The sequence below is a fragment of the Dermacentor variabilis genome, chromosome 2 (assembly GCF_050947875.1).
Source record: "Dermacentor variabilis isolate Ectoservices chromosome 2, ASM5094787v1, whole genome shotgun sequence".
In the NCBI taxonomy this organism is placed as follows: Eukaryota; Metazoa; Arthropoda; class Arachnida; order Ixodida; family Ixodidae; genus Dermacentor; species Dermacentor variabilis.
This window is the reverse complement of record NC_134569.1, coordinates 107,093,304-107,121,196: the sequence shown is the minus strand read 5'-3', so window position 1 is coordinate 107,121,196 and position 27,893 is coordinate 107,093,304. Positions and strand designations below refer to the sequence as shown.

The window sequence follows — 27,893 nt, the reverse complement described above, 5'->3', positions numbered from 1 at the left end:
CCTACACCGCGTGGCCAGTGCCGGCTGTACCCGACGGCTCCGACTCGAGCGGCTCCGTCCGTGCTCTCGACCGAGCGAATGGTGAGCGCGCGCGCGTCGGCGTTGCAGCGCCATCGTTCTCTCATTCCCGGTGTGCGCGGCGCTCATGCTGGTCACCAACACCATCATGCTCGTGTCGCTCAGCATCACGAACTTCGCCTGCCGGCCGTACGAGAACATCGTCATCTCCTGGCCGGGCAGGATCGTCGACGTCATGGTGCTCGACGACGTGAGTCCATCGCCCCCACACACGTTTTTTTTTTAAATGTGAATGTCACTAACACGCCTAATTCGTGCGCGGCCGTTTGCCCCGCCATGATCGAGGCTGCTGAGCAAGCACTCGTCAACGAACCGCCAAAACTTACGCGATGCCGGAGGTGTGTGACGTCACCTTACGCACATGTACTCACGGTACTATTCGCCAATGACTTAAATGTGGTCAGTAAAGAGGGAGTCTCGGGTGTCGTTCAAGCCCCCTTGTGAGAATGACGCCTTTTGGAACATCAAACGATTCGCCGTGGTGGCTTCGAGGCTATATGGCGTCCTGCTGTTGAGTGCGAGGTCGAGGGTTCGATTGCCGGTCGCGGATGCCGGCAACTGGAGAGCGGAAATAATGAACGCTCGTTTTTATCAGATTTATTTGCACACTAAAGAGCCTCAGGTAGTCGAATTTAACTTTTAAGTCTTGTTCTCTTTATTGACGTTGTTCTACGCAAACTACCTTTATTTCGTGCTCTTTTGGATCCTGTGAAATATTATGAATGATGATTAATGAATTCTGCGTTTTAATAAATAGTGGTGTTGCACCATCCAATCGCGTTGCAGGTTCTGTGACCTGTGATACATTGACCTGTTATCGCCACAACTTGTTTCACCATGCCGAAGTAGCCATCGCATTTACTGCGGCTGGTTTGGTGACCGCCGTATAGGACGTTCGCAACGAAAAGAGACAGTACCAGATGTTTCTACGAATACTTTAGGTGATGTTTAAAAATGGTACTTTTGAAATCAAGGAACGGTTTCTTCGGAGTCGTGCCATCAGCGGCGCGGACCACGGGTGACGAGTGATGTATACGCGGTAATTAATCGCTAATTAACAAAACTTCATCAAATAACTTTTACTCTTTTAGTTTGAGCTGGTTCATCGTACACTTGCCAAAGTGAAGCAAACTCTCCGTATAAAAGCCACATCAACTTCTGGATCTGGAAAAATGCGATTTACCCGCGGAACTGTGGCACGTCGAATTTCGGCTGCAAGAGCGCGCGAAACCAAAACCGGGAAGCTGCAGCGAGCGCAAAGCCGCGCCCCTCGAAGCCTACGTCACCTGCCTACGTCACCCATCGGCGGGCAGCCAACGATCTGCGACAACGCTGAGCCGCAGGGCGCGGGCGGCCAGCTGCATGGTCACAGTTCCGCGGATAATCTCGTTTCTCTAGATCCAACCGTTGATACGGCTTGTGCAGAGAGTTTGCCGCAATTTCCTAATTACGATGGGGCCCCAGAAATTATAAGTTCGAAAGTTAATTGCTATATCTTCACTGTTTCGCGACTAATTACCACGTATCATCCATCACCCCGTGGTCGCCACCGCTGACGGCACTTCCCCGAAGGAACCGCCCTTTTACTTCAGTACGGCTTTTTTTAAATAATACTTAAAAGTCTTTGTAGAAACACCCGGTCTACTGTACCCGTAGCCTACATATCGCGAGAACGCGACCTTAGGCTCGTAACCGTAACAAAAAAACGACGGAGTTTCGATATTAGTTTCGTAGGAAAAACGCACGACATGTCCTTCCCTGTATTTTTCTAGACCGAACCCCCCGTTTATGACTCGTTCCTCTGCAGACGTTCGACATGTTCTGGCCAAGGAAAGCCAGGGGCCGCTGGTTCGGCAGCTTTCTGGCAGGGACGACTTTACAGTGAGTGCACGAAACAGTCCTTAACGACCAGCGCAGAAGCTTTAGTGGCTGCGGCGTCGCGCGAGTATATAAGCTCGAAGCCGTGGATTTTATCCGGACCGCGGCGGCCGCATTTCAATGGAGGCGAAACGCAAAAGCACTCGCGCACTTAAGTTTAGGCGCACGTTGAAGAACTCCAGGTTGTCAAAATTACGCTATACTCGTCCTTATGTCTGGTCGAAAAGTATACACGGCTGGTCGTTACGTTTTTCGCAGACGTTGTCATCAAAGTAACTAGTCGCAAATGCGTCATGTGCAACAAATCTTGTCAATAAAGCGCTTTAGATTAGGAGACGCAAGTGACCTCGCGCATGCAGAAGAAGCTAAAGTCCAAGAATCCAGACTGAAGCTTGGAACCAAAGGATCCAAGCGGCCAGCGTACGCAAGTGAAACACCGGCCTCTTGCATTTCTTAGTCTAAAACTCTGTGATAAGGTTGGTGCGCTCTCTTTTTGCGCTGCAAAGTTAAGTTTTGCACTCGCTTCGCAGGAAATGCAGGACAGGCAGGGTTTTCGACGTCATAGGGGGCGACTATAAGCTGGCCGTTGATGGGTACAGCGAATACATGGTGAGTTAGCCAACGGCACCTCCTCCTAACCTCACCCTACCCCAGATTCCACGATTTTTACCCCATATTAACTTGCCGTTATTACCTGAAAGCATGATACGCAATCGTGACCGTAATTTCTGACCTTCGAAGCGTGTTCATTCTCAGTACCCAGTCTCGATTAGTGAGCGCAGCATTGCTGGTAGCAGACATGTGTTGGTATACCGGTAAAACTCTGCTGGCGCACGAAAACGAGGCCACAGTAAATAGACAAAGACGAGTGGATACTTTCACCTGCTAATTATTTATTCGACGAACTTGTATGCGCATATACAAGCGTTACATTCAATTTACGCGGACGTTTTTTTTTTCATTGTTTACATCTCTGGTTATATCTGCACGTTTTCTCACCAGGATAACCTGCACCACCTGATGATATCGATAACCGTCGATCCCCGCCTCATATTCCCGGTACGTAAAGTAAACCATCTGAGCTGAGACAGCTCTTGAGGTGCGTGTAATATACCCGGCAAAACTGTACACCCTATATAGCATATACCCGATGTCGCAAAACTATATGCCGCTGTGTAGCGTATAGATAAACGCTGAATCGTAGTGCGTACAAATGAAAGCGCTTTGCCTTGTACTTTACACTTGCTTACTAGACGAAAAAAAATGAAGGAGCATATTTTTAAGGTGCCGGGGTGGCTTGCGCGACGCGCTCAACGGCGGACCGCCCCTAAGAGTCCCAGGCCTGCGTAGCACACGCAGCACAGTCACAGCGTAAGCTGGAGGAGCGGCTGTGTTGGACTCTGTCTCTTTGCGTCGTTTTCACGAGTGCGAACTGAACTGTCCGCCCAGCGTCGATGGCGAGCTGCGGCTTGTGCTGCTGTTTGCACAGCGGTCTGCTGAGCCCGACGTTGCCTGTTTGCAGCCGCGCGCGCCGCTCTACGATTCGCTTCTTCGGCACCATTCCGTACTTTGCTCGGAGGCGCCATCGCGTGTTCTGAGGGGTATAAACACAGGCATCGAGACTACGCGGCACACAGGTAACATTCCTCGACACCTGACCCGATACGATGTAACTGATAAATGTCGAATACAACGCAACTGATCTGCAAAGTTTGCACGTATCGACGCTACGGGCGCGCATCTCGCATCGCGTGACAAGTGGCACGAAGTGATGCAACCGCTACATGGCGTGCCACCTGGTGCGAAAGTTGACAGTCACATTAGCATACGCTAAAGAGGAAGATGGCGAAAGCCTGCGCGCTCACGAGACAATCATGACTTCTCGTTCGAAGGCGTTGTTACTTCCTATTACTTGTTTTCTCCCACAAGAGGTCGTGGGTTCGAGTGTCTCCATTTAATCTATCGTAATTAAATTCGCCTTAATTAGCACCAAAGGTCATGAGGATGATTCCAAAGGTCGTGGATTTTAGTGTTTAACTATATAATAATTAACTATGCCTTAATTAACTTCGTCTTATTTACACCAAGGACCGTGGGTTCGACCATAAATGATGACACCATCAATTTTGTCGCCATTAAATTTCGTTCCAACCGAACGCCGAGGGGTCGACTCGCACCAAAGGCCGTGTCTTAATTAAATTCGCCTTAGCACGACAAGTATCGGGTCGAACCCTCAACCTTTGGTGGACCAAAGGTTCGACTCCTTGAGAATTATAGTGACATGAATTTTGGTACAATAACGCGTGACGGCATAACGGCGGACATCGGATTTTTCGTGCCATGAGCCATCTAAGGTTTTCGCCTTAATAGTCATCATCATCATCATCATCATCATCATCATCATCATCATCATCATCCTAGTTACGCCCACTGCAGGGCAAAGGCCTCTCCCATACTTCTCCAACTACCCCGGTCATGTACTAATTGTGGCCATGTTGTCCCTGCAAACGTCTTAATTTCATCCGCCCACCTAACTTTCTGCCGCCCTCTGCTACGCTTCCCTTCCTTTGGAATCCAGTCCGTAACCCTTAATGACCATCGGTTATCTTCCCTCCTCATTACATGTCCTGCCCATGCCCATTTCTTTTTCTTGATTTCAACTAAGATGTCGTTTACCCGCGTTTGTTGCCTCACCCAATCTGCTCTTTTCTTATCCCTTAACGTTACACCCATCATTCTTCTTTCCATAGCTCGTTGCGTCGTCCTCAATTTCAGCAGAACCCTTTTCGTAAGCCTCCAGGTTTCTGCCCCATATGTGAGTACTGGTAACACACAGCTGTTATACACTTTCCTTTTGAGGGATAGTGGCAACCTGCTGTTCATGATTTGAGAATGCCTGCCAAACGCACCCCAGCCCATTCTTATTCTTCTGGTTATTTCAGTCTCATGATCCGGATCCGTGGTCGCTACCTGCCCTAAGTAGATGTATTCCCTTACCACTTCCAGTGCTTCGCTACCTATCGTAAACTGCTGTTCTCTTCCGAGACTGTTAAACAATACTTTAGTTCTCTGCAGATTAATTTTCAGACCACCCTTCTGCTTTGCCTCTCCAGGTCAGTGAGCATGCATTGCAATTGGTCTCCTGAGTTACTAAGCAAGGCAATATCATCAGCGAATCGCAAGTTGCTAAGGTATTCTCCATCAACTTTTATCCCCAATTCTTCCCACTCCAGGCCTCTGAATACCTCTTGTAAACATGCTGTGAATAGCAGTGGAGATGTCATATCTCCCTGTCTGACGCCTTTCTTTATAGGGATTTTGTTGCTTTCTTTGTGGAGGACTACGGTGGCTGTGGAGCCGCTATAGATATCTTCCAGTATTTTTAAATATGGCTCATCTACACCCTGATTCCGTAATGCCTCCATGACTGCTGAGGTTTCGACTGAATCAAACGCTTTCTCGTAATCAATGAAAGCTATATATAAGGGTTGGTTATATTCTGCACATTTCTCTATCACTTGATTGACAGTGTGAATATGGTCTATTGTTGAGTAGCCTTTACGGAATCCTGCCTGGTCCTTTGGTTGACAGAAGTCTAAGGTGTTCCTGATTCTATTTGCGGTTACCTTAGTAAATACTTTGTAGGCAACGGACAGTAAGCTGATCGGTCTATAATTTTTCAAGTCTTTGGGCCTTAATAGTATCCAAGGCCTTAATAGTATCCAACTGCAATGCAAAGTGTGCACGTATCGACGCTACGCGACGCGCATCACACATAACGCGACTCCTTGCGCGCTTGGACGCCTGTGTAGGGCATGTTTCCACAGCAGCTAGCAAGCGCTGGCATGGCGCAGTGGCATGGCGCATGGCATGGCGCATGGCATGGCGCAGAGTAGCTAACTCCCCCGCAGAGGGCCCGGGTACGATCACGGTGGAAACTGAGTATTCTTTACTCAATCTTGGCGATAACTGCGATGAACACCGGCGTCGGCGACGGATAACACCGCCAATCAAAACGGATGGATACCATAACAGCTTACGCTCTAAAATGGCCAAAAGTTTGTAACCCGATGAAGTCATACTCAATGGAGACATGCCGAATGAAGTCACGTCTCTTTTCCTTCGTGCTTCTGCTCCGGTTCACCATCCACAAGTCATGCCCAACAAGACGAAGCAGACGCAGAAATTTCTCTTGAATAACCCAGATCCGTTCGATGACCTGACGAAGCGATAACTTCGTGTTATCTAGTTTTCTTTATACTTTTGTTGAACACCTTTAAGGGGCAGCGCAAGACGACGAAGACGAAAAGCTGGAAACACACACGACAGCGCTGAACTCACAACTAACTTTATTAGAAAGCGCACACAAACTTATGTACTACAACCCATACCCACGTGCTCTCCCATCAATGGCGTCATTATCAGTGCGCAGGTAAAAAACGCAAAATCATGTAATATAATGCTACACTACGAGGCGGTTTAGAAATTCAAATTCACTGTCACACAAATTTAACGATGGCATGCTTACACAGCGCGATCTTTTATTCCTGATATAGTAGGCCTCAATAATGTCCCTTGCAGTCTGATTGCTATGCTCGAAAAGTATTGTGGTGTCTTCATTGATTTGAGTGCACCCATGCTCAGAGCAATGCCGCGCGACATGTGAGTAGGCATTACCCGTTAGCGAGCGCCTATGGTCTGACAATCTAATGTTCTGGCATCGACCTGTTTGGCCGTAATAGACGTGACCGAAGGTAAATGGAAGCTCGTAAAGAACTCCCATTCCACAGTGCACAGGCGTGTGCGTGTGCTTTCCAGTGCAGCCTTTCCCAGCGTGAGTGGAAGCAGCTTGAGCCAACTTCCTATCAATCTTACCGCAAATTTTGATCATCTTGTTAGGGGCAGAAGAAAGAACCTTTACATGAAACCTGCCGGCTACATTCCGGAGGCTGTGTGATAGTTTATGTACATATAATGAATTACAACTACTTCTTTCTTCTTGTCAGCGGGCTCAGGATTATTCATTCTTGTGGGCGCTCCTAATTTTACACGCTTAACACGCTTAGCAAGCTTCTGTACGGTCATGCGGATAGCATCCTGCCGAAAACCTGTCACTCTCAAACGCTCCAGTTGTTTGAAACAACTCTCAGATGTCTGGTGAAAACACGATTTTGTGAAACACGATTTTCGTGAAAACACGAAAACACGAAAACACGATGATTTTCTTGTCTTTGTGAAGAATTATAATTTCCAACTAATGGTTCATGATGTACTTCAAGTGTTTCACAAATGTGGCTCAGGGTTAGATTTCACTCATGAAGTGCCAGATGAAAACGAGCTACAATTTTTAGATATGAGGCTTAAACTAACTGATAAGCATGTGTGCTGGATGTATTGCCCAAGGTCAGAAAAACCAATCTTAAATGTTAACTCTGCACATTCGAAGGTGGTAAAAATGGTATTGCTTTTTCTGAATCTATTTTCCGCACTTTCGAAATCGTGTTTTCACCAGACTTCTGAGAGTTCTTTTAAACAACTGGAGCGTTAGAGAGCGGCAGGTTTTCGGGAGGATGCTATCCTCATGACCGCGCAGAAGCTTGTTAAGCGTGTAAAATTAGGACCGCCCACAAGAATGAATACTCCAGAGCCAGGCGACAAGAAGAAAAAAGTAGTTGTAATTCCATACGTACATAAAAAGCCAACAAACAGTGACACCAAGGACAACATAGGGGAAATTACTTGTGCTTAATGATTGAAATAAAGAATAGATAAATTAATGGAAATGAAAGTGGATGAAGAACCAACTTGCCGCAAGTGGGGAACGATCCCACAACCTTCGCATGACTAACGAAAATCGGGCCCCTCGGTTAACTCCGTTTCTTCTCATATGTTCATAAACTATTACATAGCCTCAGGAATGTATCAGGCAGGTTTGATGTAAAGGTTCTTTCTTCTGCCCCTAACAACATGATCAAAATTTGCGGTAAGATTGATACGAAGTTGGCCCAGGCTTCCTCCGCTCATGCTGGGAAAGGCTGCACTGTTAAGCGCACGTCCCCGCCTGTACACTGTAGAATGGGAGTTGTTTACGAGCTTCCATTCTCCTGTGGTCACGTCTATATTGGCGAAACAGGTCGATGCCTGGGCATTAGATTGTCAGAGCATAGTCGCTCGCTAATGAGTAATGCCTACTCACATGTCGCGCGGCATTGCTCTGAGCATGGATGCACTCCCAGTCTATGAAGACACCACAATACTTTCCGCCCATAGCAATCAGACTACAAGGGACATTATTGAGGCCTACTTTATCAAGAAAAAATGATCGCGCTGTGTAAGCATGCCATCGTTAGATTTGTATGACAGGGAATTTGAATTTCTAAACCGCCCCGCAGTGTAGCATTGGATTACAGCAGTTTGCCTTTTTTGCCTGCGCACTGATAATGACGTCATCGATGGGAGAGCACGTGGGTATGGGTTGTAGTACATAAGTTAGCGTATGCCTTCTAATAAAGTTAGTTGTGAGTTCAGCGCTGTCCCGGGTGTTTCCTGCCTTTTGTCTTCGTCGTCTTGCGCTGCCCCTTCAACGCGTTCAACCAGTACCAACTGGACCAAATTTCGATTCTTCTACTTTGTACTTGTTATGGCACGTGTACACTCTAACGAGCCATAATTTTAATAAGCTAATCGCGTGCGCATTACTAGCAGATCGCTAATAAATTTAGCCGGCTGATTTCCTTTTCTTTCGTTCTCTTAAAAAAACTGCCTTTCCATACGGCGCAAGAAAATTTAGTCAGATGGGAGAAAATAAGTTAACAACCCTGTCGTTGGTGAAGAAATTGTTATTATTTTTAACTTGATGTGTTTTCCCCACTCGCTAGCCTTGTTGACAATAAAGGGGAAACGGGAAGGGGCGCGATGCAATGGTAAAGCACATGACTTAGGGTGCGAGTTTTCATCAGGTTAAGATTTCTGTCGTTCCGATTTAAAGTTTGTGCAGTGGTCTGGACACGTGGCCATTCGAAATAAATGCGCTAATTTAATATTCTCGAATTTGGCCTCTACCTTGGCAGTCATGACGCCGCGAGGTAGCACACGAGGCTGTTCAGTTAGTTGCTCCTAAGCCCACGCATCACGTGACGCCTGCAGTTAAAAGTATGTTCCGCATCCGCCGCCTTGACTGGGACCAGCGCTGGGTTAACCTTGTACCGTACACAAGCACCCTGAGAAAGTGGACGAGAGGATAGCGCCGCAGTAATTTAATCGTTAATGGCCCGCAATCGTAATACGGAGGGCGCAGGTTCGATGGCCACCTGCGGCAGCTGATCTTTTCATTTTCTTTCATTTCCCTTTGTCTGATTATTTCAATTATTTTATTTCAATTACTTTATTTCCATTAAACATATATATCTTCTAAAAAGGCATTTGATTCAGTTGAGATACCAGTAGCCACAGAGGCATCGATTGCGTGATCAAGGAGTACGGGAGGCACACGTGAATATCTTGCCAAATATCTACAAAGATTCCACAGCTACCTTAGTTTTCCACAAGAACAGTAGAAAGTTACCTATCAAGAAAGGGATCAGGCGAGAGGACACAATCTCTCCAGTGCTACTCACTGCATGCTTAGAAATATTCAAGGAATTAGACTGGGAAGGCTTATATAGGAGTCATGATCAACGTCGAATATCGCAGCAGCCTTCGGTTTGCAGATGACATTGTCCTGTTCAGCAACACTGGCGACGAATAACAACAAAAGATTGAGGACCTTAACCGAGAAAGTGTAAGAGTTGGGTTTAAGATTAAGGGGCAGAAGACAAACATAATGTTCAATAGCCTGGCAAGGGAACAAGAACTCATGATTGCCAGTCAGCCTCTAGAGTCTGTGCAGGAGCACGTTTACTTAGGTCAGTTACTCACAGAGCGCCCAGATCATGAGAAAGACATTAACAGAAGAATAAAAATGGGTTGGAGCGCACACGGCAGGCATTACGAAATCCTGACTGGGAGCTTACCACTGCCGTTGAAAAGAAAAGTGTACAATCATTGCATTATACCGGTGCGGAACTTATGGTCCAGAAACTTGGAGGTTAACAAAGAAACTTGAGAACAAGTTGAACAACATGCAAAGACCGATGGAACGAAAAATGTTCGACGTAACGTTGAGACACGAAGGAAGCAGTGTGGATCAAGGGGCAAACGGAGATAGCCGATATTCTAGTTGACGTTAAGGGGAGGGGGGGGGGGGAATGGAGCTGCGCAGGCCATGTATGCGTAGGGTAGATAACCGGTGGAACATTAGAGTCACAGAATGGCTGCCAAGGGAAGGGAAGCTCAGTCGAGGACGGCAGAAAACTAGGTGGGGTGATGAAATTGGCAAATTCGCAGGCGCAAGTTGGAATCAGCTAGCGCAAGATAGATCGCAGGAAGAAGCCTTCGTCCTGCAGTGGAGATAAAAAAATAGGCTGATGGCGATGATTATGATGGTGATGATGATGATAATTTTATTGCTCCATTATCGTTTACTTCGTATGCTTGTGACTAACAAAAAATGGAGCCCTTCGCGTTCCCTTTTTCTTCTGGCTCATTTCTCTTGCAGTCACACGTGTGTTGGCCCAGACACGTGGAAGGCTTGAACAACACCTCGATGTCGGGGCCGCAACGTAATTTTTTTTACGTTATGCCTAAAACGCTGTGCGTGTCTGGTGGCTATAAGACACCTGCTATATCATACAGCATTAAAAGGCATATCCCATTCTTCGTGTCGTCTAAATTGTTGCCAATCTTGTGCACATGTACGTGTTTGCAGTGCACGTTTGCACGTCAGTTGGATTATCAACAAGACATGCTGCCAAGAAGCTTGACTCTCGTGCTTTCTCCTGCTGTGTTTTCAGACCCCCGGTCCTCCTGAAGTCGGAGCATTCTACGACGACATGAAGAACAAACTTTGGAATAAGGTCGGCGACGTAAGTGGTCTGATAAACACCATTATACGCGAGAACCAAAATCATAAACAAACCCGTGCTACGACGCCTTGCACTCGTCTCTTCTTGGCACGCAACGAATGAAACGAAAGTATTTACGCCTTCGTCTATCTTGAAGTTGTTTCATTCAGAAACTAAACTTTACTTCCCCCCCCCCCCCCGAAGACTATACAAAAAGAATTAGTTACGTGTCTCCATGCACAGATTACCATTTAAAAGTTCGCGAATGTGCCTCTCGAGTAAAGCTTTGAAGCATTCCTTTTTTTTCCCGCGCACCATACAGGACTGGAATTGGCTTTCGCACAATGTTGTTTTCGCGCATTTCTCCTCCTTTCATGCCGTTTTGCAGAACTTCCTCCTATAATAAGTGATCTCTCGGATACGTCTTTAGTATATATGGTTGATTGACATCTATGGTGACTTCCAAATGTACACTTTTTTAACGAAGTATGATCTGGCGAGTGTAGTTTCCTCGCTTGTCGCGCCGCTCTATAGGTTTCCTATAATTTCTTCTTCAGTTAATCTCCTGCTGCCGTTTCTTCGCTTTTCCTTTTATTCTTTCTTTAACGAAGCTTTCATTGCCTCTTTCCTGCCCTCCCTCTTTTCTTTCTTTCTCTGAAAGTATCTCGACTATTATGTATGAAATTTGCATGTGCATGTCTCAAGAAAAATTATGTAGATCCAAGCGTATCTTGGAATCTATGCGAAGCAAAGCATTTGCGAGAAGCGATGGATAAAATGCTGTGAATTTGCCCATTTCGTTCCTGCGTCTTTGGCGTAAAGGAAACTGCAGGCGCGCGTAAATGTGCTCTCGCACACCTGTGCCACGAAATGTCATACACGCGACGGTCGTACAAGAGCTGGTTTGCCCGTTGCAAGTGTACGTGCGATTGTGGTCCATGGTTAGAGCTATATAGGATGCTGTGCTGGCGTACGGAGTGAGAGAGAGAACATGTTTATTGGCTTCATCCCTCCATCAGGCACGTAGCTCAGTTTTTCATATTTCTTTTTTTTTTCTTTTTTTGCTCAAGCGTGATCTATTCGGCGAGACAGCAGCAGCACCCAGCAGCTACGGTCAGAAAAGTCCGAGAGGGTCTGCAAAGAAAGCTTTGCGCTTTAAAGAGCTTCGCTTGAAAAACAATTCATTCCAATTTTCATTCAAAGCGCGCGAGAGACACTGGTACATTATCGGTTAGGTCAAGAAAGGAAGCAAGTTGAAACATAAGGAATTCGTTTCTCTCACTCGCAGATGGTCGAAGGCTACATAAAATCCCTCGCACGTGGGGCCTTGAATATGCGAACGAATTTGTCAAAGGTAAGAGTGCTTGAAACGTTCACATTACTGTCTGAATAGCTAAAGGGACGCGCTTGTTAACGGAACGAGCCTGCTAGGCCGCACAAAGGCGACCAAAAAATTATGGGGCGCGGGTTCAACGATAATATGATTTGCTGCTCGGTCAAACTACGCAGCTTTTATCTGGATGGATCATTGTACAGGTCTCACAAACTGATGTAGACGGCAACTCTGAATTCGAGGCTGTATGTACCTAGCTAGGATTCATGGGAGTACAGCTTAAAGTGAATAGCTTTCTTTGCCTCTTTCGCTCGTTTTCAAGGTTGGCAGGCAGTCTTCGTTCGTTCGTTCGTTCGTTTACGAGTATGGTTCGTTAGGATATATATATATATATATATATATATATATATATATATATATATATATATATATATATATATATATATATATATATATATTTGGTTAGATACAGGACTGGGGCTTGTTGCTGTTGTTGTTGTTGTTGTTGTTGTTGTTGTTGCTGCTGCTGCTGTTTGAGAATCATATTCGTTGGCAATATTATCCTCATGACAATAAGATGCTACTTCCGCATCATTCATCTCATTCTAAGCTAGTGAAAAGAGGAGCGATCGCTAACCTGTGCCTCGAAACGCGCTCCGGAAATCATGTCCATATGAAATGTCTAGAAGCTTTGACATACAAGAAGAGCGTCTATCTTACGCAGGTTACCCTGACCATGTCTTGTTTCAGTAGCAGAAAGTGCGTTAAGGAAGTTAAAGAAACAAAATGGCTCGCACATGAGCAGTTCTGACAATATGAAATAAGTGGTTGTGCCGTGTTTGCATAACGTAAGACACGCACTAAAGGAACTTGGACGAAAGGTTAGCGTAGATGTAGCATTTTCCGCTCGGCAGAAATCGCTCAGCTTATTCAATGCCACAGATTCGTTCGCCAAAAAACGCGCAGCTTATAAAAAGAATCATTGGTCCCCTCTTGTGTCCTGCGCGAAGAATGATGTGTATCGTCTTCCGTTATCATGCGGGAAGTTTGCATTGAGCAGTCTGGGATATGCCTGAATTATAGCCTACAAGAACATAACCAAAGATTGAACGGATACCGGGATGGTCATGTGTCTGTGCATTGCGGTGATTGTGGGTGTAAAACCTTAACGAAGTTCTCGGTGTCGTGTATAAATGTGGATAAAGTTACGCGAGAAGTTGTTTAAGCTGCTTTGATAGAGAGAGCCGCTGATAACTGCATCAGTTCCCCGTGAATTGCTCCGACTACGAGTTCATTTGCGTTCCTGGAGACGGCTGGTTCTCATCTGCGGTGATTGGGCCTTTTCGGTGTGCGAGCCTAGAAGTCCGGTGTTTTCCTGGTAACAAACACTTCATTGAAAGTCAGCGCTCTTCCCGTTGTCTCGCTCTTTCCCGTGTCTTCCAGCGCTGTGACCCCAATGGCTACAATGATAGCCATTGGGGTCAATGGCTGTCAATGGTACATTGTCTCAATTTCATATGTCACTTTTCTTTTCTCACTTTTTTTCATAATGATGATGATGCAGCCTTAGTATAATGCTCATTTTGTAATTTTATATGACAGTAATGATGATGGTGATGATGGCAGTGGGCGTAACCAGGCTGATGATGATGATGATGATGATGATGATGATGATGATGATGATGATGATGATGATGATGATGATGATGATGGTGATGATTTGGCGATTGATTTTAGCGTAACTATGACAGAACCTGTTTGTAGTTGCTAAAGCTTTACTTCATATGTCGTCGACCACACTGAAGTTCCAAGCGGCCTTTTGACAAATAGAACATTTACTTCTTAATTTCTTTTTGCTTGTAAGGTGTGCAAAAGAATCGGAGCCATCCGACCAAGCTGTCTTCTTTTCATTCTCTTGTAGTTTAACCCGGACTGCCTTCTTGCCTACGATGGATACGAACAAGGAATTGGCTTCATATGCGAAGGAATCATTCGCAACGTCGTAGGTTTGCTTGGGTTGCTATGTCTATACTTGCGAAAGCGTGCAACCAATGTTTTAGGCTACCGCTAGATCATTCGACCACTTCATTTGACCTCGTTTGTAGCGTTACCATACGTAACCTTACTATACCGTAACAATGTAATGTTACTACCCTGAGAAGTAAACACTTTCTGCTCTTCGATTCGTTACTTTTTCTGATCAATGAACAGGTAATAAATGCATGTAAAGTGGACGTGAGAACCGGCGTGAATTTGAAACATTTATTTCGGGCTACCAGAATTATTTCAGTGCTCTCCTTTTTGTGCTCAATCTACTGTCGTAGACATCCAACATTAACAAAACACCGTTCAGACTGTTGGAGAAGCCTCCCGATAAACTTACAAAAATATATAAGACACCAGTTACACCGCCTTTGCGTAGTCCGCGTCTCCAAATCGAGAAATTCAAGTGGGTTTAAGTAAAGAAAGCAAGAAAATCAGTTTTCTTTTCTCATACCGTATCCATAGCCGCATTTCTGTGCTTCTTGCGCCTTAAAGTGCCAATAATTCGGCCAAGAATACCAAGTGTCTACCGTCACGAAAAAAAATAACTATAGGCAATCTTCACCGAGTTCATACAGCTATAACAGTTTCCGCGTACACGAAAATCTATGAAAATTTAGAAATCGGTGCACCTATACATCTTCCCCACCAGCTGCTATACTTAAGAGAACCAATTTGGAGAATGCGCAGGTTGTATAGAGATCTACACTTTAGCCCTACATTGCCTCTCCTTTTTGGTCTTAATGCGTTCGCATTCCTAGGGTACTTCACGGGCTTTAAGGGGTCTATCTATCTATCTATCTATCTATCTATCTATCTATCTATCTATCTATCTATCTATCTATCTATCTATCTATCTATCTATCTATCTATCTATCTATCTATCTATCTATCTATCTATCTATCTAACCGTTCTCCCGCCAAGCTGGGTCGACCTAATCACATAATAAAGTTCTCCTTTTTATTTATTTATTTATTTATTTATTTATTTATTTATTTATTTATTTATTTATTTATTTATTTGTAGTCCATTGTTCAAAAGTTGGAGCATCGGGCTGCTGGGCTGAGGGAAGAGAGTGCGTGCGTGCCCGTGTGGTGTGGTGTGGCGTGCGCGCGCGCGCGCGTTGGAAAATATAGTTGCAAGTCAGTGCTTGTCTCCGTCCTGCCTTACTGTGCTCTGTCCGCTTTGTCCGCTGTGGCATTGACTGATTGATCGGCACTGATTGCCAACTAGCCCGGTCTTACACCTTGCTGCACTATATAGTACTGCTTCCTATTACCAGATACCGATGCTTTCTGTCTTCAGGAACAACTCTTATAGATTCAGGAACAACTGCACCTTCCTAGGAAAAAAGTTGGCAGCGCAACTGCATGCGGCGGTGAATAGCGTTGACAGTGCGGCAATAATTGCCACCTTCTTGCGCCTCAGTGCACTGTCTCGATTGTCCTCGCGCGAGCAGAACTCCTTCTGGACCTCCCTGGCCTTCTGCCTCTACATGTTCACCCTGCTGGGCACACTGTCTCACTTTATATCCAAGTATTTCCTGCGCATGGACAATTACACCTATGATGGCTCCGAGGTCGAGTCACTCACAAGCACGTGAGTTCATCGTTTCGCGTTGCCACCTATTAGAGGCTTCTCAGTTTTCTTTATGCAGAGCCGCTCTGCTGCACAGTGACGTTAGGTGAGGCGATGCAGTTACAGCAAGAGTGAAGATCGTACCTATCGCAGCACGGTGACCATCGTAGAAGTATATATATATATATATATATATATGCGTTCGAATGCCGCGTGCACTCACTCTCAATTTCTGCATGGTTACGCCAAGCTTGGTTATATGTCGCCCTGTGGCACTATGCCCTTGCTAGGCTATTTCTCGAAAACTCTTGTATTGTGTTAAGAGGAAGCTTTAGCTCGGGCCCAACTCCGACGCGGCCTATTCAAATACATGTAAAACGCAAAAACGTTTTTCTGAGATAACCCCTGGACCGATATTAATGAAATTTGTTGCATTTGAGAGAGAAAGTTAAATTCTAGGGACTGTTGGAAGCGGAATTTCGATTTAGTGCTTGAATTTTGTTGAAAAAAATTCCAAATATTTGACCTCCTGAAACAAATAGAAGCACGAAGTTTAGAAATTCATAGCTCTGTAGCAAGAACAGAGATCGCGGTTCTGTAAACGGCATCCGTTGATCATTCAAAGTGGACAAATTCGATATGTCATTTTACATCTTACGTGAATTTGTTACGTTGGTTATAAGGGTTCTGCAAAAGCGGTATTTCTTTATTACTAAATTTCTTTATATTCATATGTAACATATCAATTTTGTCCGCTTTAGATGTACTATTAGATGCAATTCAGATAATAGTATTATTATTTCTCCTTGTTAAGTTACAGAGTTGAAAACTTGATAGTTTCGCTTTCTGACAATTTTCGATTTTTGCCAATTTTTAACAAAAAGTTGACAACCTAACTCGAAAATTCGAAACCAACCGTCACTAGAGTTCAAGTGTTCCTTTTAAATGCAACAAACCTTGTCAAATTTGGTACGGTGGTTCCCGAGAAAAACGAGTTCTCCTTTTACATGTATTTAGATAGGAGCACCCGAGCTAAAGCTTCCTCTTAAAAGACATGTTTTTGCCGCAAGTTAAAACACACACAAAAGGGATACACACAAAGATAACATGGGCCGCCCGTGTTGTCTTTATGTGTCTTCCTTTTGTGTGTGTTTTAACTTGCGGCAAAAAACATGTCTCTTAGCAAGCACCAACTGGGCCAACAAGCAGTTCTGTTGCAACATATTTCTTGTATTAAATGTATTCACTACAATTTGTGTTGTAGAGCAGGATCTGCAATTATAAAGAACGTTTATGCGTCAACGAAATTAGTGAACCAAATATGCACCGAAAAGAAAATAGCTTGGAGTGAATTATCCACTAGCAAAAGCCGGTCAAAATAATCTTGGCAGTATATGTTCACCGAACAACGCTGAATTTCAAAGTGGGAATAACAAAGAAAAAATTTACGCCTTGATCATTGTGCACACAAAACCAAAAGACGTCGAACCCCACTTAAAAAGTTTGTTTCTCTTTTTTTTTTTCCTTTTTAGTCTTATGTTCTCAACCACTCAGTACTTCTCGGTAGGGATGCAAGAAAGTTGTTTTAATTAAGATAATTCGTTCGATGTTAGTTTAGTTTAGCCAAAGTTACGTTAGGCTAGGCAAGGTTATTAGTTCCCGTGGGAGATGTCATGGCTCTTTATTGGTTGCTACTGTTGTTCTCAGCTGTTTGCAAAGAAAGCGGCTTAAGATTGTTATTTCATATTTATTTTGCTTTCTATTTCCTCGTTCAAAAATGACTCTCCCGAGGACAAAAAAAAAATTACTTGTTTTGCCTACTGCTACTTTTCAGGTCCGAAATAAGCCTGAGCCCTGATAAATCACCCGAAGTTGGTCCGGAAAGCGACAGAAGCTGTAAAATCGAACAAGAAGCCCCCGCAGGTGGTGAAAAAACCGACTACGAGCACACGACCGGCACGGACATAAGGAAGTCCGCATCATCGTATGTGCATCAGTCGGCTGATGAGCCTAATTTTTGTTTTCGTCCCGCAATACTCGTTTTACGAAACTCGCGAACCAGGCAGTCATATCGGTCTCCGGCTCACGTTAGTGCGACTTAAAAAAAAAAACGAAAAAAAAATCGACATTCTGCCCAACTTTCGAAGCATTGACGTCAATATATTGTGCAGCACCGGACACCCATCGCTTGTAAAGTTCACGTATTTTTTTTTAATTTTTTATCAGTCCGGACAGCAGTTATATGAGCTACGAAATCAGAACGACCGAACGGCCCACGTTTGTATTTGGGCACAGCGCAATGTCACTTCCAATATAGCAGGTGTCTTTTTTTCTTCTTTTTTTTTTACTGAGGCTTTTGTTGATTCTTGTCTCACCTTGCGACTGCTGCATGGTTACTGTCATGCCGAGTATACAACAACTTGGGTCATTCGATGTGTGCAACTGGGCTCGCACCCGTGGGTCCGTGAACATTATTCGCCAATCCCCCAGAATGTGCATATGTACCCCTGGGTAGGCGGTGCCCGAATACAGCAAGGAGAACAAGAGGCAAGAAGTCGAAGGAAGCCGACGACAAAAAAATTTAATAAGTCGACTGCAAAGAAGCGAAGAACTGGGCAACAAAAACAGCCTAGCGTGTAGAACGAAGTGAATGTAACAAAATATAGAACCAGAACATGCGTTGGAGCGAGGAGCGTACAGCTACATATATATTGAAGAAGGAGTGAAGTGAATACATTTCAGTAAACATCAAAGCAGGCGTCGCTATAGTAACCGATACCATATGTGGGAGATGCGGTGACTTCGATTTTTTTCTTCTTAGACCGTATAGAAATCACATGTGGCTGGTAGCACCATTCACGTCCTCGAGCTGGATTGCTCCAAAAATCCACCACTTGGCGACTCCTTCAGACACGAACTTTTCCGAACCCCGTGCTTTACAACCGCATGTACCCCGATGCATACTCCCCACTCTGCAAAGCGTGCAAGGCCCGCGCTGACCTCGATCACATTATCTGGCAATGCCCCAAAGCCTCACCCACCAACACCTCCCGCACTAACACACGCATCATTAGTACGGCCGAGCAGTGGGAGACATTTCTGCTCAGCTTGGACCCAGAGGAGCAGCTCTGGGCCGTCCGGATGGCCGAAGACGCCGCCAGAAAGCAAGGACTGGCCACCGTCTGAGGAAGGGGGGGATTGGGGGTTAGTCTCCCGACCCCCGCCGCCCCTTAAACCCATCAAGGACATAATAAAGTTTTATCTCTCTCTCTCTCTCTCCAAAAGGCGGACGTTACTTCTCGCGAGAAATCGAAACATTCAAGAACATAGTTAACAAGATTTCACTGATTATGCTGCTTTAAATATAATTACGTCACAAATTCCAATTTCAGAACTGTCAGTGTGTATATTCACGCGGAACGAATTATGAGGACGTCTCGATCCTAGCAGTTTCCGTACATGCGTCGTCAAACTAGCGGTGAAAATTCGCTGATGTTGAACTTTCCTTTCTTTTTAAAATAAAGCGCCGTTTTCTGCATTGAGGCACAAGAGCGACGAACACCAAGGTACTTTGTCGCACATTTCGGGAATGAATATCTAGAAACTGATGTCATCCCGAGAATTCGTTTCCAGTCGATACGCCTTGCACACTCATCGGCTAAAATTCCTCAGTTGCAATGTGCACTGTAAACTAATTAGATGAAACCTAATTAGGAAAAGTTCGTTAATTAATCTAAGATGCATTTCGATTGCTCCTGCAAGTAATGTACGCCTCTTCGGATAATCCAGCCCGAGGACTAGAATGGTGCTATCTGCCAGAGGAGGTGTTTTTTTTTAAAATTCTGTATAGTCTGACAAAAAAAAAAAAGCTGCCCTGCAAGTATTTATTATGCATAGACGTCCTGGTTCGTATATATCATAGACTACATGTTGGCTTATATTATGTACAGACTACCTTTCTCTTTCGCCAGTTGTCGTGGTGGTTGGCAACAATCGGACTTTAACCACCGATACAAAGGCGTCGATGCAAACGTGTCGTCTTGCCCAATACGTGGTGTCCGAAACCCGACGTCTATGTCGTGTTTCCGGCTCCCAAAATCGCTTCCGCCGCATTCAACCTGCAGAAGCATAGCCTTTGAGATCCGCGATTTAATTTCAGAGGGCACCACCCTACGAGACGTAGATTTCGACACCGCCTGTTGATTTGCAGAGCGTGTGCGTCGCCGAACGCCAACTGTGTCATAGCTTTTTGAGACGCGCATGCTGTCACGAGGGAGCTTCGAGGCATTAAAGATTTAGAAGCTTTTTAATCTATAGATGTGCTATACATAGATAGGCTATAGATATGCTGATTAAACGGCTTTGTTCTCTATGAACGCACGCAATGAACCAACAAAACGATACACTTATAAATATCCTCACTGCAACAAATATTCGCATTCGAGTGCTTCATCTGTTTAATGAAGTGAATAGCTTTCCAGAAGTGTACGGCTGTTCCCTTACATTGACAATCGTCGTCGATGGTTTATGCCCAATATTTATTTTCCTCTATCAGGTCTCATACAGACAGCACTGTCACACGCCTTTTCAGGTGCGTTTTTCGAAGAAGCGCAAATTATCTGCATGCGGATATCACAATGTCAAGCTGGCTAATTAGAAAGATTCAGTGATTAACCTTGTAGTTATTCACGTTATAACAAATGCTGCCTTTGCGATTGCGAAACTGAAGCCCAGCACTAGTGAAGTCGTGTTTATTAAGGAAAATGTTGTTAGACTAGCCATACATTCGAGGTATCCGAACTATGATATCTTTTGGACATATCCCAGATATTCCGAGATATACGATATGCGAGAAGTGGCGCTGGGAAATACACTGGCGTTCCATTCCAGTCTCCCAAAGGCACGCGTCAAGCAGTTCGGGAGTATCTTACCTGGAAGGCAACTGCATATTTTAGCGGATTTTGAGGACAGATATCTGGAGAGTGGCGCAAGCTTTAGCATTTCCACTGGACCGACATGGCTTCACTGCACAGCTTGGTTTCAACTTCCTAACTATATAACATGTGTCCTTAAGAGAATGATGTAAAAAGTTGTTTAATGAATCTCATTTAATTGTGTGTCCGCCTCTTAAGGTCACCTACCTGAACCGACCAAATTACGCTGTATGCACCATGCGTTTTCTTTAATTGTTCGTATAGAAGAAAAAGAAATTGGTGGTATATATTTTGCCAGCCCTATGATCAAATCAACTGGCGTGGATTATTTTATTGCGATAGCAATTATATGGACACTCCTATCGATTTTTTGCCGTCGTCTTCATCGTCGGCATCGCCGTGAGGTTCTGCGTATATTTATGTATACGTATGCTGTATGCCACGCCCTGCTATATTACATGCGGCATATACGGTTTTTTATTACCACACCATTCTACCACTGAAGTTGCTCACACCAGGTCTTACGTTCTTGACTACATTATTTCTCAGAATTAGGAGAATGGCAACCCACAAACAAATGTCATTAGATAAAGCACCTGCAGCACATGCCTTTCATCTTAAATCTTCTCAAACTACAATATTAAATGTGCGCAACAATAACTGAGCTCAAGCCTTTAAATGACGTAATTTCATTGGCGCGCTTGCGCACCACCACCGGGATCGGCCCACACAAGAGGTTTGAAACATACCCTATACGGAAATGTGGAGGTGATAAATTTGCTGAGAAAGATGTTGGCTTTTATTAATGAACATAGACGAAATTGTCCGATGGCATGATTCGAACACAGGACCCCGAGCATAACAGCTCGTTTTTACTTCGTCAGCTTACGTTTACTTCAAATTCATACTGCCACTACAGTTACGAGTCTTACTTCGTGTAATATTCTAACATGTTGCTATCGCATAAATTGCTTCGCCGAACTTTTTTTTTACCAAGATTGCCTAAAATCGGTAGCTATAAAAGAAAGTGAGGCACGAAGTTTGCAAATCCTGCAGCCAAACTAGACATCGCAGTTCAGTAAAGGAGCATCCATTAGGGCGCCTAAAGTGGACAAATTTTATCTGAGAGTTTACAGCTTACATGCATACGTTAGTGTTTACGAGAGTTTTGCGCAATCCATACGCACGAAACAGTGGTATACTTTAGAGCTTTGTATAACACATCAATTTTTTTCCCGTATGAGATGTTCCAATTGGTTCAGTTTTCAGAGTAATGGTAGCCTGCTTTCATTTGTTGTGTTAATGAGTTGAAAACTTGGTTTTATTATTTATTTATTTATTTATATTTATATAATTTATTTATATTATTTATTTATTTTTCTCAATTCAGAAATTTTAGAAGATTTAATCTGTTTCCAATATTCGCAAGACCTTTAAATTCAACAAACCTCGTGAACTTTGGTTCAGTGTATTCCGGGCAGGAAAGGATTTTTTTGTTTCTCTATATTTAGATTTATAAATTTATTTTTGCTTATCTATTTGAACAGCCTTCAAGGCTCTAAGGCGTTACAGAAGGCAAGGAGTAACAGATAAACACTACAAAAACTAAATAATGCGGCTGCTAAGAATATAAATAAATATTGAGCTAGCAAAACAGTCACGGATTAAGTTTACACGAGAGAATGGTATACTTGCGTGCATTTTTTGCTGGGGATCAATTCTGTTTGTTAAATAGGATGGATATAAATGTTTTAATTGTGCGTTATGAGATATCTTGTTAAATAGACATCTACGGGACAGTTTCCAACGAGAAGATGATGTTTGGAGGCCCAGCATTGTTTTAGTATATGACACACTAGATATTTGTGCATAGTTAGAATAAATTGAGCGGGCACCGAGATTCTGGACGGATCCCAAAATATTTACAAAACTGTCAAACCCAATCTGCAATACGGAATCGGCGTACTCGAGCTTTGAGCAAATGTTTTTAAGGAGAAAGAGTTTAAGTGAGGAAGGTGCCTCGTGAAAAATTCTACGTAAATACACAAGTAACGGATTGGAGTTGTCCTTCAAGTAGTTGATATGAGTTTGACAAGAAAGCTAAGCGGTAATATTGATTCCTACATATTTATGGCATGAGAAATTTTCTGCAGACATTGTCTTGAGCTAAAGCTTCATCTTAAGTATAATGTCTGCAGCCAACTATGCATATTGTACGAGAATACTGGATCGATGTACCCACTGCCGCAGAATTTCGAGCATGTGACTTTCTTCTGTTGTTTATCCGTCGAAGTATTTGGCGGGTCAGAGCGGACGTACAAGTAGCCCTTGCTATATCGTAACGACGTCCTGACGAGTGGCTTGATAAATTATTGTGTGCTTTTTTAATTATTTTGCAGTGAGGACACAGAAGAAAGCCGTAAGTCTGAGAAGTCTGACAAGGCTGAGAAGGCTGAGAGGGTTGAGAAGGGACCCAAATGGCGGTAAGAAGGATGGTCACGTCGTGTAGGTCACGTCGTGTAGGTCACGTAGTGTCTACTATATAGTTATACTCATTCGCAATTCTTTTTTTCTATTTTTTAGGAGAGGAAGAAGGTAAGCAGTTGTTAAGAACAGTGCGAAATATAACGGGTTGTTAAATGTTTTAAAGTAAAATGCTCCGACGAAGAGAAGTATGCCGTGCTTGAATCTTTGAAAAAGTCCATAATTAGACGTATGTCAGCCGAAAGGAGTAAATGCATGCCCGCACGCTCGTCTTAGTAGCGGAAGTTGCATGCATCTTTGCTGTTTTGAGCAATAAGTTGTTAGGTGAATGTTAAACTAACGTGACAATACAAGCTCTCATCAAGTTTCTCTGTTGTCATGAGCACAATTCACAAATGCCTTCTTATAACTTGTTTACAACTTCTTATTCCTTGTTTGTTTGTTTGTTTGTTTGTTTGTTTGTTTGTTTGTTTGTTTGTTTGTTTGTTTGTTTGTTTGTTTGTCGACGCGGCGTCAGGAAAAGCCAAGTTGGGTAAGCTCACAATTTTGTACAGTTTTACTGATCGTGCGCGCAAGATAACGTCGTGGTTACGCCTGGTCCCATTTGCAGAGCTCTTCAAGGGTCTACACTACAGAGGTTGGAACTCGGAGAGTAAGTACATGGGATTCAACACCTAATTTTTTTTATGGTTACTGTCAAGCCTTTCTGATTTCGCGGCCTCTAAACATTCAGGAGTTGAGAAATTAGTGAAACATAAGACGACGCGAAAGTTTCAGTAAGAACCTTTGGAACAATATTTCCGAGGTATGTGCCCCCACTATTTGCTTAGCTCTGCTGGTTGTAGGTGCTAAAAGATTGAATACACGAATCTTTTGTAGCGCAAGCTTCCTCCATAAAGTGTTCTTTTTTTTGCGATTGCAGTAAGATTAATCTTTGGTTTAAGAGAGAACGCTTACCGTCTATCTCAATGAGCTGTGAAGCACGAATAAACCGATGGCTTCATCGAAAGTGCCGTCAAATTCACGTTGCTGTCTTTCTTATTGACCAAAGTTTGCTGGTGGCGAAATACTCAGCGCATCCGGTGGAAGCTTACTGTAGGAGAAAAGTATGCGTCAGACAAAAAACACGCTGAAGAAATTTCAAAGCTGCATGTTTACTAGATTTGCCGTACAAATCTGTCAAATTCGCAGACCTTCGGACCTTTGGAGTCCTTAAACCGGTCATTCGAGCTGCAAACCAAATATTCGAAGGGTGACGGTTCGGACTAGTTGGCATTGCATAGTCTAATAAGTTAACAGCGCGAACGAAGACGGGACGAAAATAAACACAGACCAAGCGTTTACTTCCAACTTGAGTTTAATGCGCAAAGCCGAGGTTTCCAACTCAGTTGCAAATAAGCGCTTGTCTGCCTTTGGTGTAGTCCCATCTTCGTTCCCGCTTAAAACTTATTAAGCTAAATATTTGAATGGTTGCTGCAGGCAAAAGGGGGCTCAGCATTTCTAAGGTGGAGCGTGTCGTGGATTATTAACGCCCCAGCACTGCATGTGGCTTTCACGGAACTTGTTATTACGATAGCAATTATACAGACGTCCGAGGAGCGTTTTCGCCGTCGTGCTGTCACGGCATCGACGGCGCATGCGCGGCTACGAGACAGGACAGCGGTCTGCCTTCCGCTGCTGGCACGGGCGTTAATAGCGCGCGCGGAATTCACTGTTCCCGTTCGTCAGCTATGTTCATGTACCACGCCGTGGTGCGCACATCGATATGTGCGTAACGAACTGCAACCGTCCATCTAGGGCTATCTAAACATTTAATTGATCGTTGGCAAATGCCGATCGCGTTCCGTCGATCTCATCTCCTGCACCATCGAGGCGCGACACCTGCAACGCCGCTGCCGGTATTCATTACAGTGCCAACGTTATGATCTGCCACGGCACCCACCGCGCGGTAGCTTGACGACTGCCTCATCGTGGTTTCGGCACGTATAGTACCCTAGGATTTCGTTGAGGTACTCTTCCAGGGGGCTGTTTCCTGCTGCGCAGCAGCGATTTACGTCGTTTGTACTGCGTCGTGCCAACATGTCGCCTCTGCGTATTGTTGGAACAGAAGGCGTATTGTTAGATACTCCCGTTTTCGGTATTAATACTTTGGTACCCTCGTATGTATAAGAGATTTATGTATTTAGGTTTTGAGCACGAATAAACTCAAAGTTCAAACTCCAAGTACAGTGAGCCTGGAGATTACAGAGAGCCTAGAGAGATTACATCAAAGACAGAGTACACCATGCTGCCCTTTTGCCAGCATCTTCTGCAGCTGCGGGGAGCCTGCTATAATGACGCTTTAATCAGGTAAAGGAAACATATTGTGATAACTGAATGGAGCAGTACCCCATTGTTCAAAGCCAGATAAGAACGTCCTATAAATTGGAGATAAGGGGGAAAATTATCTGATTAATTTTCATGCGTAGCGTGCGGGAATAGGGCAGAAATTTTGAGTATATTTTGTTTACGCCCTATCGCCGCATTCATCCAAGGTTGAGAGAAGAGCGTAGTAATATTGACCGAGGCCTTGGGTGTTAACGATAGCCCAGAATCTTTTATATATATGCAGTGTAGAATAGCAAAAAACACCTTGAAGATCAGTGCTGTTAAGACTGGGAAAACAAAATGAAAAGAACAGAATTTTCTTGATGCAGTAATATGTTTCAAGATTTTATGGTTGGTTTGCACAGGCAATAAACGTAGAGTACCGACAATAGACGCAGCAATATGGTTTGGTGGTATCACCCGCTTAATAGCGGTTGCCTACAAAATCCATCCATCAACTCAACAATCAATAAACCAACTATTCAATCAACCCGCTCGTGCGTCCAACAATCAATCAACCAACCATTCAATCAACCCGCTCGTGCGTCCAGCAATCAATCCGTCAATCCATCCATCAATACATCAAACGTCATAGGTGGAACACCGTCATAACCTTAAGAAAGTCTTCTCCCACGGAATAGGAACAGTGAATCAACACGGTAAGGCAAGAAGTATAGGATAAAACTACGTCCGGCTCTTCGTAATTCCGATACATGCAAGGTGCTCTAAAAAACTGAATGAATGACTTCTGGGGTTTTACGTGCGAAAACCACGATTTGATTATGAGGCACGCCGTAGTGGAGGACTCCGGATTAATTTTTACCATAAGGGGATATTTAACTTATACTTAATGCACGGGAAACGAAGTCTTTGCATTACGGCACCATCGAAAGGCGGCCGCCGCGGCCGGGGTTTCATCCCGCGACCTCGTGCTTAGCAGCGCAACACCATAGCCGCTAAGCCAACGTGGCGGATTAAAAAAAAAAAAGGAAAACTCGTGAAACTGTGTGCTTACATAGCAAAGAGGATAAATGAGCTGTGATTTTTACCACAATAACCTAGGTAGAAACGAGTAGACAAGAAAACGATCTTCATCGTCCCGCATTTACCAACTAGCCCACAAACGGGTGATCGCAGATTCCATAACAAAGCATGGAAGTTTGTCAGGTAATGCTTTTGGGCATCCGTTAGAATATGTATGCTCAAACTTGAGCGCCAACCTTTGTACAGGACGTGCAATTGTCTTAATGTTTTTCTCTCTCTCTCTCTATTTTCAATGCAGCATACCGGAAGATCCTGCGCCAGAGGTAATGGTATTTCTGCACATTTGATTATTTTTCTAAGCGCATCAACATTCTTATACCAACAAATTGTCATGCCTTGTCACAATAGTGGTATGGTGCTCCAAAAGTTAACTACTTTTCGGAAAATATTGATAAACAGCGTGACGGAAAGTGTAGCTTTGTGCATTTATATCGCACTCAGCTTTGGAAATGTTCTGAAAAAAATTAAATTTTTTGAAAAAGCCTCAGCAGACGAGTAGAGGTTGCTTTATGCACACCACCCAACCCAAGCTGAACAGAATTTAGATTCAACTAATTGGGTGACTTGCGAGTGCCAAAGGGGGAATAGTCAGTTTGCTAACTTTCCACCTTATGTATGACTAATGATCACTTCACTCAATGACTTTGCCATCTGCTCCTACAGTGCCATCACACGCGACTGATGTGCGAACATTCATCTGCGTCAAGCATTTGCAAACGACATGCTCTCTGGACCTTCCCTGCTCATGACTGTTTTTAGCGCTAATAAGACTTCCACTTGGCAGTCATATCCCAAGTCAAGTTTTGGCCGTTTCGTGCTGTAATACCTGGCGCATTCTATGTTTTAACTTCTGAATGTATGGCATCTCGTAAAATTTTATGGCATCACTGCGAAGTGATTTGTACTGTTTTAATGTTAGTTTCCAAGTATATGGCGGACAAAGAGGCTCTCTTTCGCGGGTTATTTGTCAAAATTTCCAGCCTTCTGGTTCTCAGGTCATTCGTCATTCGCCACAAGTCATTCGTCATGTCTTGCGCCTTGTTTCAAATGGGGCACATGAATATTAATTTATCCAAAGCGTTTTATTGTAATTTACTAACAACACAACTTCTTCGGTTCCTTCAATAGTCCCCGTTTAGGCAGGGTACCTAACTTTAAGTATGTAGGCGCTGTTTTCGCCAGCAATTTATCCTGGTCTCATAATGTTCACG

General features: G+C 44.0%; 1 protein-coding gene across 2 annotated transcripts; it reads left to right on the top strand.

Moving 5' to 3' along the window:
- The first annotated feature begins 95 nt into the window (after positions 1 to 95).
- LOC142570926 (uncharacterized) lies at positions 96 to 23,274 on the top strand. Of its 2 annotated transcripts, XM_075679225.1 has the most exons (10): positions 96 to 268; positions 1,886 to 1,959; positions 2,487 to 2,565; positions 2,959 to 3,015; positions 10,848 to 10,919; positions 12,187 to 12,252; positions 14,153 to 14,233; positions 15,735 to 15,874; positions 17,688 to 17,837; positions 23,187 to 23,274. In XM_075679225.1, the coding sequence occupies exons 1-10, from the start codon at positions 146 to 148 to the stop codon at positions 23,272 to 23,274; spliced, it is 930 nt and encodes a 309-aa protein (XP_075535340.1). In that variant the 5' UTR covers positions 96 to 145. The 2 variants fall into 2 exon arrangements, with proteins under 2 accessions (XP_075535340.1, XP_075535341.1); XM_075679226.1 differs by lacking the exon at positions 2,959 to 3,015.
- Positions 23,275 to 27,893: the final 4,619 nt, after the last annotated feature.